The sequence below is a fragment of the Lissotriton vulgaris genome, chromosome 6 (assembly GCF_964263255.1).
Source record: "Lissotriton vulgaris chromosome 6, aLisVul1.2, whole genome shotgun sequence".
Taxonomy (NCBI): Eukaryota; Metazoa; Chordata; class Amphibia; order Caudata; family Salamandridae; genus Lissotriton; species Lissotriton vulgaris.
This window is the reverse complement of record NC_141694.1, coordinates 1533776670-1533790160: the sequence shown is the minus strand read 5'-3', so window position 1 is coordinate 1533790160 and position 13491 is coordinate 1533776670. Positions and strand designations below refer to the sequence as shown.

General features: G+C 51.1%; 1 protein-coding gene across 1 annotated transcript in view; it reads right to left on the bottom strand.

Annotated features, from left to right (window-relative positions):
- Nucleotides 1–13491, bottom strand: part of SLX4IP (SLX4 interacting protein) — a 616355-nt gene that overhangs the window by 584202 nt on the left and 18662 nt on the right. The window contains exon 2 of the mRNA XM_086925435.1: nt 3112–3165. Within this exon, the coding sequence (XP_086781561.1) occupies nt 3112–3138 (27 nt within the window). The 5' untranslated portion in view covers nt 3139–3165. The remainder of the gene's footprint in view (nt 1–3111; nt 3166–13491) is intronic.

Genomic DNA, 13491 nt, shown 5'->3' with positions numbered 1-13491 from the left:
TTTAAACTTTTAATCTTTTTTAATAGTTGTTTCACAGCCGTCTGCTTTGGTATTACACTCAACATCTGTTCATGGAAATAGTGTTTTCAATATTTTTTTTCTAACTGGAGATCTAGACTGTGCGCTCTTTGTTCTCAGCCAAGCCATCTCTCTTTATGAATTGCTTTGATATGGCAGAAAGATGACTGAGAGAAATTCATGTTTTGAGTTCGCTGAGAGTGTGAAATATACCAGCAGATATCAAAAATAAATCTATGGGATAGAGATAGAAGTTTCTTGGGAAGACAGGGAGATGTTGTAAAAGAGAATCAGAGAAGCGCAGATGGAATATTCAGGAGTGGGGAGAGAAGGACTTATTGTGGTGTAAGCCTGTTCTCCTCTTCCAAAGGCCCACACAGAAAAAGAGCGAAGGGAAAACATTGATAACACTTAATATAGTGACATACTTGTCTTCATAGTAGACACACAGTAAAATACCTTGTGGTTTAAAAGAACATTTCATTTGACATGGATAACTTCATCAAAGTCAAAACATGATTCAACGTTAAAACCCATTACTGTTGAGACATTTGCTAACTACTTTATCATCATAATGTCAATGTGACCCTCCTTATACCAATGAAGGTACAATTCAGGAGCAGGTCATTTAATTTCTGAAAGTCTCAATGAGGTTTACAAACACCCCATAAGTGCTTTGTGCGGTTCTTAATTCATGACTCAATCCAGAACCCTGTGTATCAAGCAAGCATATTCATTCGCAGGTGAAATGCAGACCATACTATTTTGATAGATGTCCTGGCGGGTAACAAGACCACACTAGACTACTGTAAAACTGGCCATTACAAGTGACTGGGGCTTCGAAAATTAAAGACCATGTGAATGCCCCATGGCATACGCTTTGTACATTTGAAAAACAAATTATTCCTTCGAGTGTTCCTATAATGGTAAGGTGTGAACACGCCTAACTGCGCCATAGAGAACACAATGTTGGTTTATCATTTGTAATAGGCCAAATCACTGCTCATTTGTAGCCCCAATACTTCAAGGATGCTTACCGTTCATTCTCGGTGTATTTATATACGTAATACAGAACTTTAGTTAAACCTTTGCGCTACATTCCTCTTTCCTTTACTTATGTTTACCAGGTGGCTAAATCTTCCGTTTCTACTTTTTAACCACTGTTTTACTGCATCAACTTCTTTCTCTTTATGCCCTTGATGTAGTGCTACAAGGGCCCACGAGTGCTAAAAATACAGGGGATAGGGTGGAAATAATGCATTGATGCAAATCTTGCAGCTGCTATTACTTTACCAAACACATTATAGTGTCATGCTAGGTCAAAAACACTGCTTATCATCTCCAACTTGCCCACAGCTTGTCTGTAGCTTGCCATCTTAAGGATTTTTGCTGCCCCGATCCCACACATTTTGAAACAACTTTGAATTTATGACACATTTTTAGCTAATTCAAGCCTCATGATGCCAAATAATATTGAATTATAAGTTTAACGTTCATCATAAAAAGCTAAAAGCACAAACTACCTGGAGCCCGCCAACCAAACAGTGTCAAACAAAATCTCGAACAAGCATTTATAAAATAATTTTTTTGTTTTGATTTATAGCTAATTAAAATTGTCGCCACGAGTGAGGGTGGTGCAGGAGACGAGAACTTGTCAGACTGTTAATGCTCATTTCAGTCCATAACTTTTTTAGTGGGCATGTGCCTATGTCAAAAGTATGCTTGTAAATGTGCATTCTTAAGTCACCTGTTTCGCTTGCCTCCATGGGCCTGACTACCTCTTCATTCCACTTCAATGTTTTTGGCCTCTCAATGTCCTATCTCTCTTTCTATGCGATACTGACTGCTCCCTCGATCCCACTAAAAGCTTCATCTATCCTGCATTCCTCAAACATTCTATGTTCTGGTCAGGCTATGAAATTTACTACCTATTTTATCACTCTGAACACCCCATCTATCCTACCTTACTGATAGTTCTATCATCATGCCATTATGACTGTTCCTTCTAGCCAACTGACCTGACTTTTACTTTCATTCTCATTTCCTGACAGCCATATCCTCAAATCAAGCTCACTGCCTCATCCATCCTAGCATCATGACTGACCCTCCAGCCTTGTTGCCCCTCAACCCTACAATACTGACGGCCGCTCCATACTAGCATCACAAGTGCCTCTATACCGTGTTACCATGATTAATTTCTTTGTCCTTCAGTCCTGATCACCCCTCCATCATTCATCCTGAACATGGGCGCTGCCGCCTAGAGGAAATTACACTGGCTGCCTATCCAGGCCAGGGTAAAATTCAAGGCAATGTGCATTATGCACAAGGCCATGTGGAATAAAGCTCCCGCAATGATCTGTTCCTTAGCTACCCCCTACCTTCCTCAGAGATCACTGCGCTCTAGCACAGCTTTTTTGGCATCAACAAAAAAAAATCGAACTCGCTAGGTGGGGCGGGCGCTCCTTCTCATGGAACGCCGCCTCTGTCTGGAATTCCCTGCCTCCTCCACTGCGCAGTGAGCCCGACCTACAAAAATTTCGGAAAAATCTGAAAACATTTCTCTTCCAGTAAGAGCCAGTTAGCAGACTCCCCGACCCTACCCATCCATAGCGCTACGAGGCCTCCGGGTAGTAATGCGCTTTACAAAACCCAATTTCATTTCATTTCATTTCTGAACAGGGCAGGCAGAGCACCATCATACCTGCCCCTTGCGCCTCATCTATCTGCCTCGGTTCTAACTAGTCCCTCAAGCATACCAAAAAAGTGACTATTTTATCCGCCATCACAACTACCCAAGTCATTCTACCGTGCCGACAGATGCCTCCAGTCTACTTCCCCGACTACTCCGCTGCCCTTCTTGACATGTCCTCCATCCTACAGTTATGACGCTTCCCCATCGCTTCTACCATTAATACGAATCTCTCTATATGGCCATAGTGGCTGCTCCTCAACCTAGCATCTTTCTTGCTCCTATAAACATGAAACAAAGTGTGGTGCTTAACAAATAAACACCAAATATTAAGGACTGCAGTTCCACTAGCAAATAAAAAACGTGAAAGCAAGGCGTATAATAACAAAACGCAGAAAAATTACCTTTACAACTAATTTGTTTGAAGTCATGACGGAAGTCTCAATCCCAGCAGCAACCTATAAATATTAATACAAATTGATTAATTTACAAACAAGAATATTCTAGAAAATATCCTGCTTCAAAGCTAAATAAGGTGCTAAGCACTCGAGTCTATATTTATCTTAGTTAACACCCAGCAGATTTATTTGAGGTGCTCATTACAAAATGTTAAAAGTGCACGGGCTTGTCGTACTTTACTTTCTCACGATAAAATAGTCTTGGAAAAATATTTTTCCATTTGAAGTAAACATACAGGTTCTATCCTTTTTTAGCACATAACCTTTTGCATACCTTCCTCGGTGTAGACAAGCATGTGTTTGGGCAACCACAAACGGGTATACGGAGACATTATGATTCTTCCATGCCTACATGTCATATTCGTTAAAATAATTAAACAAATCCCAAAACGAATTTGAAAGGTTACTTTGGTAGCCAGTTACAAATCACTGGGCATCGGCCTCATGGTGTATGTCGTCACTAGAACCTCTCGATGGTAATACAGGACCATACTGCACGGCTACCAGTTACATATCCCCCTTACGCTCTCCAGATAGATGTTCCAGAAAACGCAATATTTGGTGCATGAGCAGTTTCCAGCTCAAGAGTAGCTTTTTATAGGTGATAAGAATAACGAGCCTTTATTTTTTTTATTTTATTTCTAAAGTTTTTTTAAAGCCCACTTTTACAAAACCCTGGGTAAATAATGATATTGTAAGGCACTTAGATATTCCTGGATCCAATTTCCCTTTCAAAACTAGCCAAATCAGGAGACTAGCTACACTGTCAACTGGTCCTATCCAGGAGTGGGGGCCTGGTCCAGACTCACCAAGGAAAGACATGAATGGCGCCAGTCGTTTGGGCGTGTGTGGGGATTCAGGGGGATCGCCGAACAAATCCACGGACAACGGGGTTGTAGGAAGGGCAGATTTTATTACTTTATACAGTCTTCGCTTTTGCACAGGGACTCGATAGTAGGGAAGGGGACTGGCAGCGTCCTCCGCAGCCTCTCGTGTGCCTCCCCGCCGTCTCAACTCCCGGTGCCGTCTGGGAGGTGTAGTCCGGGCTTCCGCCGTTGTTGCACGAGGGCCGGTAGAGACAGCAGAAAGAAAAGAGAAACCAATATTACTCCGGCTGTCCAGAAGAACTGTGGTAGGGAAGGGGTTGTGAGGAAGCACACGTGCACGCTAGATACCCCGCTAGTAGTGAGGAATAGTGAGGGGAGAAGGGGGTTGTTTACTTCGTGCACCGTTCGGGTCAAGGGGGCTTGTCCCGCTTACGTCCCGCCCAACCCAGGAAACGAGACCGTACCTGTCCTAGCCACACTTCCCGGGAAGCGTGGCTGGGCGATGCGCCTTCTCGTCGGCCTCCTGGCGTGTCGCTGCAGTCTCGCTCCTCCTCAGGTCTTTCTCCAGTGTTCTCGGCTCCTTGGTCTGCCTGGTCTCTCCTCTTTGCTCTCCGCTCCTCGATCTCCCTCCACTCCGCTCCGTCCTCGCTCTTCCTCCACTCCTCACCGTCCTCGCTCTTCCTCCACTCCTCACCGTCCTCGCTCTTCCTCCACTCCGCTCCGTCCTCGCTCTTCCTCCACTCCGCTCCGTCCTCGCTCTCCTGTCGCCACTCTCCTCCTCCGGGTGTAACACACACCTGTGTGTAGCCTGGGGTGGGTTTTACCGATGTCTGGAGGGCGGGTCCCAGGTCTGGGTCCGCCCAATTAAAGAAACACGGGTCTTCTGTATTCAGCAAGGGATGACAGCCGTCCACGTCCGTGGTCTTCCAGGAGTCTGTGTGCTGTGCAAAGAGAGGGGACACATGAAAAGGCAAGCCTGAAGGACCCGAGTCCGGGTCCCCCTCGTCACAGCGTGATACATAGTTTAAACCTGACTGGGTTCAGTTCCAGTGCCACTCCTATGATCCATCTACTGAAGGGAGGGTGTAAAGCAAGACAGGCTGGGTGGACTCGATACAAGTCCATCGCCACAAGCTATGCCTCAGGTCCGGGTGACTAAAACCAACTGACCATCCTCTCATGGAATGTAAACGGCCTGCTCAGTAAGCTTAAAAGAGGGGTGGTTATATAATTTATTAGACAACAAGGCCTGGACCTGGTACTACTGCAGGAAAGGACAATGTGAAGGGTATCTGGGTCCATGAAGTACCTTTCGAGGGCGTACGCCGGGTCCCCTCTATCACCATACCACCAGTCGTTGAGGACCACCAGATGTGAGGCTTGATAATATGATAGCATATCGGATGTCGCTAGTCCCCCACAATATGTGGACAGAAAGCAGGTGCGTGGGGCTACTCGTGACGCACCTCCGGCCCATAGAAACTGACTCAGAGCAGAGTTGTGTCCAACCATCGCCAGCGCCTGAGGGGACTCAGTCTAGGCCTTGTGCGTCTCCTCCTCTGTTCCATTACGGAATTCATCTGAGAGTCTGAGGACCCGCAGGTATTTAGGGCATGTGAGCTCTGTGAATTCTTGGGTGAGTAGGGTGAGTATTGGCTGCCATGTTTCTTTAAATGCGTCAGATGATTGTGTGAGCGAAGCTTGGATCCTCTCCATCCCCATGATGTACCACAGTCGGTGCAGCCACCCTGTGTGTGTGGGTTTCCTGGCCGTTCCCCAGAGGGAGAGGATATGCTGTGTAGCGGCCCCTATGCCAGTCCCATTTGCTTCTCTCTGATGGATTTGAGTGGGAACATGAGTCTGTTGGGGAGGCCGAGGATCGTGTATGCCGGGAAACGGGGAAGTTCAGTCTCGAAATATATATCTATGTCTTTGAGCACCCCCTCCCAATATTCCTGCACTTCAACACATTCCCACAGTATGTGTATCATGGTCCCCGTATGTCCGCACCCCCTCCAACATGCGGGATTTCTCCGTGGGTTACTTTGATGTAGGCGTTCCGGTGTCAGGTGCCAGTAGTAGGCCACTTTCACCGCCGATTCTTTGCTAGCTGTGTTCCTAGCCGTGTGATGTGCTTTGTAGTATATATCCTGCCACTCTTTGTCATTGAGTGTTCGTCCAAATTCTTTCTCCCACCTCTTTTGACCTGCAGATCTCATCGCGGGTGGAGGGGGGGCTAAAGGTTTGTAAAGCTCTGTGATGGCTTTCAAATCTGTAGATTTAGTGAGGAGCCATTTCTCATACGGAGTGAGGGGTCGGCCTACTAGGGCTTCCACGTCTTTATGTGTGAGCCAGTGCCTTAGCTGAAAGTATTGAAATCTGTGCGGTCGGTCAATGCCACACTTTTCTTTCATCATGTCCAGCGTCATAAAGCCCTGTAGGTCAAATAAGTGCTGAGCAGCATTCGATTTGCCGCCATTGGGGGAATGAGCCAGGGACCACCCCTGGGGGAAACGCCGGGTTGTCCAGCAGGGGCGTCATTGGTGATGGAAATGATGTCAGGCCTCTGGGGACCGCTACTGCGTCCCACACCTGGAGAAGTGTTCTGGTGATGGGCGATTTTTTAAGATAGGCTGGTCTGTGCGCCCGTGTCAGAAAGGGGACCCAACACAGCGGCACTCCCGCCATCGCCCTATCTTGGAAAAGCCATCGCTTCTCGGAGAGTGTGCGGGACCATTCCAGAAGGTATCTCATCTGTGCCGCCTGGAAGTAGCTCTTCAAGTCAGGTACCCCCAGTCCACCCTCCTCTGTCGTTCTTGTGACCAAATCGCGGCGTAGCCTGGGACGTTTGTTTGCCCAGATAAACCTTTGTATGGTGTCTTGTAATTTTTTAAGCATGCCCAAGGGGGGAGTGACCGGAATGGTTTGGAACAAGTAGAGCACCTTCGGTAACAGGGTCATCTTGACAGCGGCCACTCGGCCCAACCACGAGAGAGGCTGCTGCCGCCATCTAGAAATGTCTCCCTGTATGCGTGTCAGGAGTTTGGAGTAGTTAAGCTCTACCGTTTGGGCTGTGGAGGGAGTCAATTCAATTCCTAGGTATGGCAATGCTGTTTGCACCGCCAGCCCCCCTATGTGGAGCGTACTTCTGTGGGCCTGCCGGGTGTTGCTACCCAGGGGGAGAATAACGGACTTCCCCACGTTCATCTTAAATCCAGAGATCGCCCCAAAGTGCTCCATCTCTCTGTCAGGAATGCCGGTATAGACAGTCTAGGGTTTTCTACCGCGACCAGAATGTCGTCAGCATAAAGGCTAATGGTCTGCTCCTCCCCTCCAAATTTGATGCCTGAAATATCTTTGTTATACCGAATGTGTTGAGCGAATGGCTCTATGTATAAGGCAAATAGCAGTGGCGATAGCGGACAACCCTGCCGAGTGCCTCGCTGAATTTCGAAAGGCTTGGAGCATGCCCCATTGACTTTAATTGTCGCCTGGGGAGAGGCGTAGCAGCTGGCCACCCAGGCTCGAAACCTATCCCCTAGTCCAAATCTCGCCAGGGTGTTGTCCATGTATTGCCAGTCCACTCTGTCAAACGCTTTTTCAGCGTCAACTGAAAGCAAGGCCGCATCCGAAGCGTTGAAGTGTGCCTTATCTATTGTGTGCAGTAGGCGTTTAGTATTGTCCGCGGATTGCCTGGTGGGTACGAAGCCCGCTTGGTCTGGTACTATCACCCCTGGTAAGCAAGGGCCGAGGCGTGCCGCCAGGATCCCGGTAAACAACTTCAGATCTATGTTAAGGAGTGATATTGGTCTGTAGGCCGCACACCTAGTTGGATCTTTACCTGGCTTCGGCAAGACTATAACGTCTGCCTCCAACATCTCTTGCGGGATCGAGCCCAGGCCCTGGAAGGAGTTGAATAAGTTTGCCAATACCGGCGCTACCAAGGGGCAGAACGTTTTATAGAATCCAGCGGAGAAGCCGTCTGGTCCCGGTGCCTTCAGCGGTTTGAGTCTTGCTATTGCCGATATTACCTCCTCTTGGCGGATCGGAGCCTCCAATGCCAGTACGCTAGCTTCGTTTATGGCCGTCACGTCTGTGTCCTCTAGGTATGCGGTGCCTGCTTCATGCTCCAAGTCTGGGTCTGCCACGTACAGTTTGGCGTAAAATGCCCGAAAGGCTTCCGCGATGTGATCGTCCTCCCTAGCCTCAACCCCATCTTCTACATTAATAAGGGGAATCTTTGAGCGGACCGTTTTTGCCTTCAGTTTGCTGGCCAACAGGCGACCGGTCTTGTCTCCCCCCACATAATATGTATGGCGAAGGCGAAGTGCAGCATATTCCGCCCGGTCCAAATCTAGGCTCGCGAGCTGTGCCCTGGCCGCCTTCAGCTTATGCCAAATTCTCGGGGCCCCTGTCCTGCAGTGAACCCTCTCTAGTTCCAACACCTGTTCCGCTAGTTCCTTACGTCTTTCTTTTCGCTCTTTGTTGTCTGCTGCAGTGATCGCCATTATCTCCCCACGAAGGACCGCCTTTAGCACCCCCAGACGGTTGCCTGAGTCACCTCCCCTGTGTCATTTCGGCTCAGGTAGTCAGTAATACTTTGGGACAGTTGCTTCGTAACCTCTTTGCGTGTAAGTATGTTTTCCCTAAGGCGCCATCTGCCTCTGTGACAACGTGTACGTGGGACATTCAGTTGAAGGATCACTGCATCGTGGTCCGATAGTGCTGCTGGGGTGACTTCTACCTCTTTCACTATGGGGGACAAATCAGCGGACCCAATGAAATGGTCTATTTTAGCGTATGTGCGGTGCACGTGAGAATAGAAAGTGTACCCTGGGGCTGTATGGTGTTTTTCTCTCCATTCGTCCACCAACCCCCTGTCGGCCAGCCATTGTTTTCCCACTGTGGAAAGGGCCCCTGAGTCGGAAGCTCTCCTTCCTGATCTATCTAGCACATTATCCATGACCAGGTTGAGGTCTCCCCCAATCAGTATGTGTCTGACGTCCCTGGTAAGTGTGTCAGATAATGCTCCCTTTAGAAAGGCTTCCTGTTTGGTGTTTGGTGCGTAGAGTGACCCCACTGTGAATGACAAAGCCCCCAGCTGTACCGAGTGGGCCAGTAGCCTGCCCTTGATTTCGGCCTTTTTGTCTCCTATTCGCCCCTTAAAGTGCGGCGCTACCAGGATGGCCACCCCCGCCTTTTTCTCAGTCGTTGAGGAGTAGTACTGGTGTGGGAATGCCCTGGATTTCATGCGGTGCCAGTCTTTGGCCAGCAGGTGCGTCTCCTGGAGGAGACATATATCCGCCCCAGAATGTTCCAAGAAAGAAATGATCGCCCTCCTTTTGATCGGGTTGTTTAGCCCTTTGACGTTAAGGGTGAGAATTTGGAAGGGCTTCTCAGCCATCGGGAGGTTATGCTTTACCTGCCGAAGTCCTGGCCTAGCTCTGCCCCATAATGTCCTGTATCTTCTGATCTGATCGAACACACCAAGTTCCCCGTCCCCTGTCCACCCACCCCTCCCTACTTGCCCCAACCCCAACTTTGAAACCCCAACTGGTGAACATTGTCCCAGTCCTCTTCAACATCAGTCCAGGCCTGTGGTATAGTGTCTGGTATTGGGAAAGCGTGTCCATGGCGAGCCAGAGGCCCACCGCCCCCCCACCCCCCGGCAATGCTACAGAAAAGCAAGTGTGCACCTCCGTTCCTGTGCGCCTATGAATCGGCATTGGTGTCTTTGGAGACCTCCAGTATAGCTGCTTCATGTTGACTTAAATCATCGTCCGGTGCTTCTTCTTCGTGGGGGATTCCCAAAACTTTGCATGTGTCCTTTAATGACCTGAGATGTTGGAGGGCCCCTTTCCACTTGAAAATCAGTTTGAAGGGGTGGCCCCAGGAGTAAGGAACTCCATTGTCTCTGAAGAAGGTAGTTGCCACCTTGAATGTTAGTCTTTTCTGCAGTGTAATCGTGGACAGGTCTTGGAAGAGCTCAGGCTTGTGATCATGGAAGTTAATGGGCCGCATTTGTCTCGCTACCTTCAAGATGCGTTCTTTCAGGGGGTAGTCCGGCAGGAAAGGCAAAATGTCTGGTGGGGGCGGGCGATCGGCGCGCAAGGCCCACCCTGTGGGCTCTGTCAATGCGAATGTCTACGTCCTCGCCCTTATCCAGAACCTCACGGAACAGATCCTGCAGGTACGCCGTGATGTCCCCCCCTTCCGCTTTAGAAGGCACATTGCGAACCCTTATGTTATTCCGCCTGGAGCGGTTTTCCAGGTCCTCCGTGTGTGCCTGTAGGTCTGTTTGTTGTTCATGAAGCCTGATGATTTCTTGTTGCAGGAGTTCGACCTTCCCACTCCTGGATTGCTCTGAATTCTCGACCGCCGCTACCCTTTCTCCTATGTCGTCTATATCCCGTCGTAGTTCTTTGTAGCCGCCTGCCATATCTTGTCTTAGGGTCTGAATGTCCTCTCTCAGCGACGCGAACAGGTTCTCCATGAACGATTTCGTTGCGGAAGCTTCTCCTTCCTCCCTGTCTTTGTCTTTGTCTTGTGGTTGAGACTGTGGCGCCGGTTTGTCTGGGCTTTTCTCCCCCTTGTGTGATCCCTTGGATAGCATTTCGGGGATAGTGCGCCCCCCTCTTCGATTCGTGGAGGACATTGTTGGCGTTCCCTTGTATGACCCTCTGCAAATGGCGGCTGTTAGGTGGATAACTCGTCGTGGTGCTGTCGGCTCCGGCCCCAACGGGGTGTTCCGCGTTATGTCGGGGGTCAACGCGGGGGACCCCTTTCGAGGCGGGATGCTGCCGTGGTCGATGGCGCGGCCGCTCTCACGTTTGGTGTCCCCGGCACACCGGCCCCAGTCCTGCCGCCTTATGTCCTCGTAGGCGGTCCGTTGGGATGTACTCGGCTACCCTCGGGCCGTGTCGCCTTGGAGTCTACCGCCGGGGGCTCGATGTATACCCCTCGGAGCCGGTCACTTCGTGTCCGGGTCACCTGGCTTTGTCACCGCTGTTCCTGTCTCCGTCTGCCTGATAGCCGCTCAGGCCCTCACCTTCATCTCCGGCACCCCACGTGACCTGGGCCGCTCTCTCGCCCTGCGATCACCGTTCTCTTCCGTAGGGGCCTCGCCGCCCCACCGCCCCACCGCCGACCGCCGAAATCTCAGCGTGTGCGTGTGACTTCTATCCGTCGGAGCCTCCAAAGTGTTCCCGCTCTCGCCTTGCAGTCGTAGCCGTTGGCCGCCAGGGCCACCGCCGCCCTCCACCGCCTCCCTCCGCTATGCTGTCCGGTCGACCTTCAGCAGGCCTCGCGATGCGCCCCTATCGCTGGGCGGGCCCTGCCTGCTCCGGAGGCTCGATGGCCGCCCCCCGATGTGCTTCCCACATGCGCCTAGGCAGCCCGTCTCTCACCTCGTTGTCTCAGGGCCGGCGGCGGGCTGCGGTGGACCTCTCGATCCGGGCCTCCGGCGTGTGTCCCGCAACCAGGAGCTGTCCTCTGCTCCGCGGGTCACCAGGCTGGCTGTTTCAGATCTCGGGCCCCGGTCCCCGCTCAGTTCCTATGACCTGCACTGGCCGTTGCTCTCTGGCCCGACCTCCGGCCTGCCGTAGTGCGGGATCTCGGCTGCTCACGTGGGAGGGCCTCGCCTTCTCCGTTCCGCCAGCTGCCAATGGCGGCGGCCGAAGCTCGCGGGGCTGTATTGTAGCCCCCTGCTCCCGCCGTTCTGGTCTGTGTCGATACCGGGTCTCCCCCCTCAGCTTTTGATCGCCTGCAGAGGCGGGGAAGTGCTTCGAAAATCCCACCTTGGGGGTTTGGGATGAGGAGCCTCCGCGGGTTGCGACTACTCAGGCCGCCATCTTGGCCACGCCCCCGGTACATGGGGTTTTGCAGTTGATACAGCATGCGGGGAAGAGCAACCATCTTAAATATTGCGGATCTACCGTATATATTAAGGGGCATACGGGACCAGCATTTCATCTCTTGTTGCACCCTACCCCACACCGGAACTATGTTACGCTCCCAAGCAATAGCCGGCGAGGTCGTCAAAAACACCCCTAGGTACTTAAGGCCCCCTGCCGCCCTCTGCAGCATCGCAGCCCATGGCTCAATCTCAAAGTGGTCTCCCAGTGTCCAAAGTGTGGATTTCCGCGGGTTAAGGTGCAATCCTGAAACTTCCCCAAAAATGTTCATTATCACTAGGACCCGTGGGCCGGACCGATTCATGTTTGTAAGAAAGAAAAGGACATCATCCGCGTATAGAGCGATTCTGTCCGAGGGTCCCTCCTCCCATTCAAAACCTATCAGCTGCGCATCCATCCGGACCCAAGCCGCTAACGGTTCCATTGCTAGGGCAAATAGGTACGGCGAGAGGGGGCACTGGTTCCCCCGCCCTATTGGGAAGATCGTCGAAGACTCCCCGGCTACCCTCACTGAGGCCGTTAGATCGGTATACAACTGTCGAATATAAGACATGAAGTGCGGCCCTATGTTGAGACGTGGAAGGAGTGCAAATAGATATGTCCAGCTCAGGGAGTCAAAGGCCCGGGCAATATCTGCTAGTAGCAGTGCTGCCTGGTCTCCATTCTTACTCATTGCCTCAATTGCAACGTGCGCGCGTCTGATGTTTTGTCTGGTCGCCCTGTGGGGCATAAAGCCAGCCTGGTCCGGGTGGATGAGGTCTGTGATATGTGGAAGTAGTCGGTTCGCAAGCGCCTTGGCTAGTATTTTGGCTTCAATATTTGGGAGGGAAATAGGTCGATAGGACTCATGTCGGTCCGGAGGGCGACCCGGTTTGCAGAACACTACTATTTCTGCATGGCGCCAGTCGGCTGGCAGCGGGCCCTCTTTTCTTGCTGCCTCCAGGGCAGCTTTGTAATGAGGCCCCAATTGAAGATGGTAGCATTTGAAAAACTCACTTGGAAAGCCATTGGGCCCTGGAGCCTTGCCGGTATTAAAGTTCCCCCAGAGCCGTACCCAATTCCTCAGCCGAGAGCGGGGCCTCGAGGCGTTCTCGAACATCGTCTGGGAGCGCCCGGGGTGGAAGGTCCGCTATAAATTTATCAACGTCTAGCGCCGGAAGGACATCTTGCGGAGCGTATTGGGCCGCTAGGTAACCAGCAAAGCTATTCGCTAGCTCTTTGGGGGCTGAAATGGAGGTGCCAGTATCGTCTTTGAGACCCGGTAGCTCCTGTGCCCGAAATATCCTCTGACAGAGTCTATGGAGCATTGTGCTAGATTTGTCACCCCATTGATATATTCTGCTTCTCGTGGCCAGCCAGACTTGCCGAGCTTCGTCCAGCAGCAGGGACGCGTATATTTGTTGTGCTAAGAGCAGCTGCCCTACTTCCTCATGTTGGCCCGCGACTTCACATTGAGTCTCCAGTCGTTCTACTGTTGCCGCCGCTTGCACTAATTCCTCCTTCCGTTTACGGTGCGCCGCTGTACACCAAGCTATATCTATTCCACGAAGTGTGGGCTTCAGGGCCACCCAGGCCGTCCGTGCATC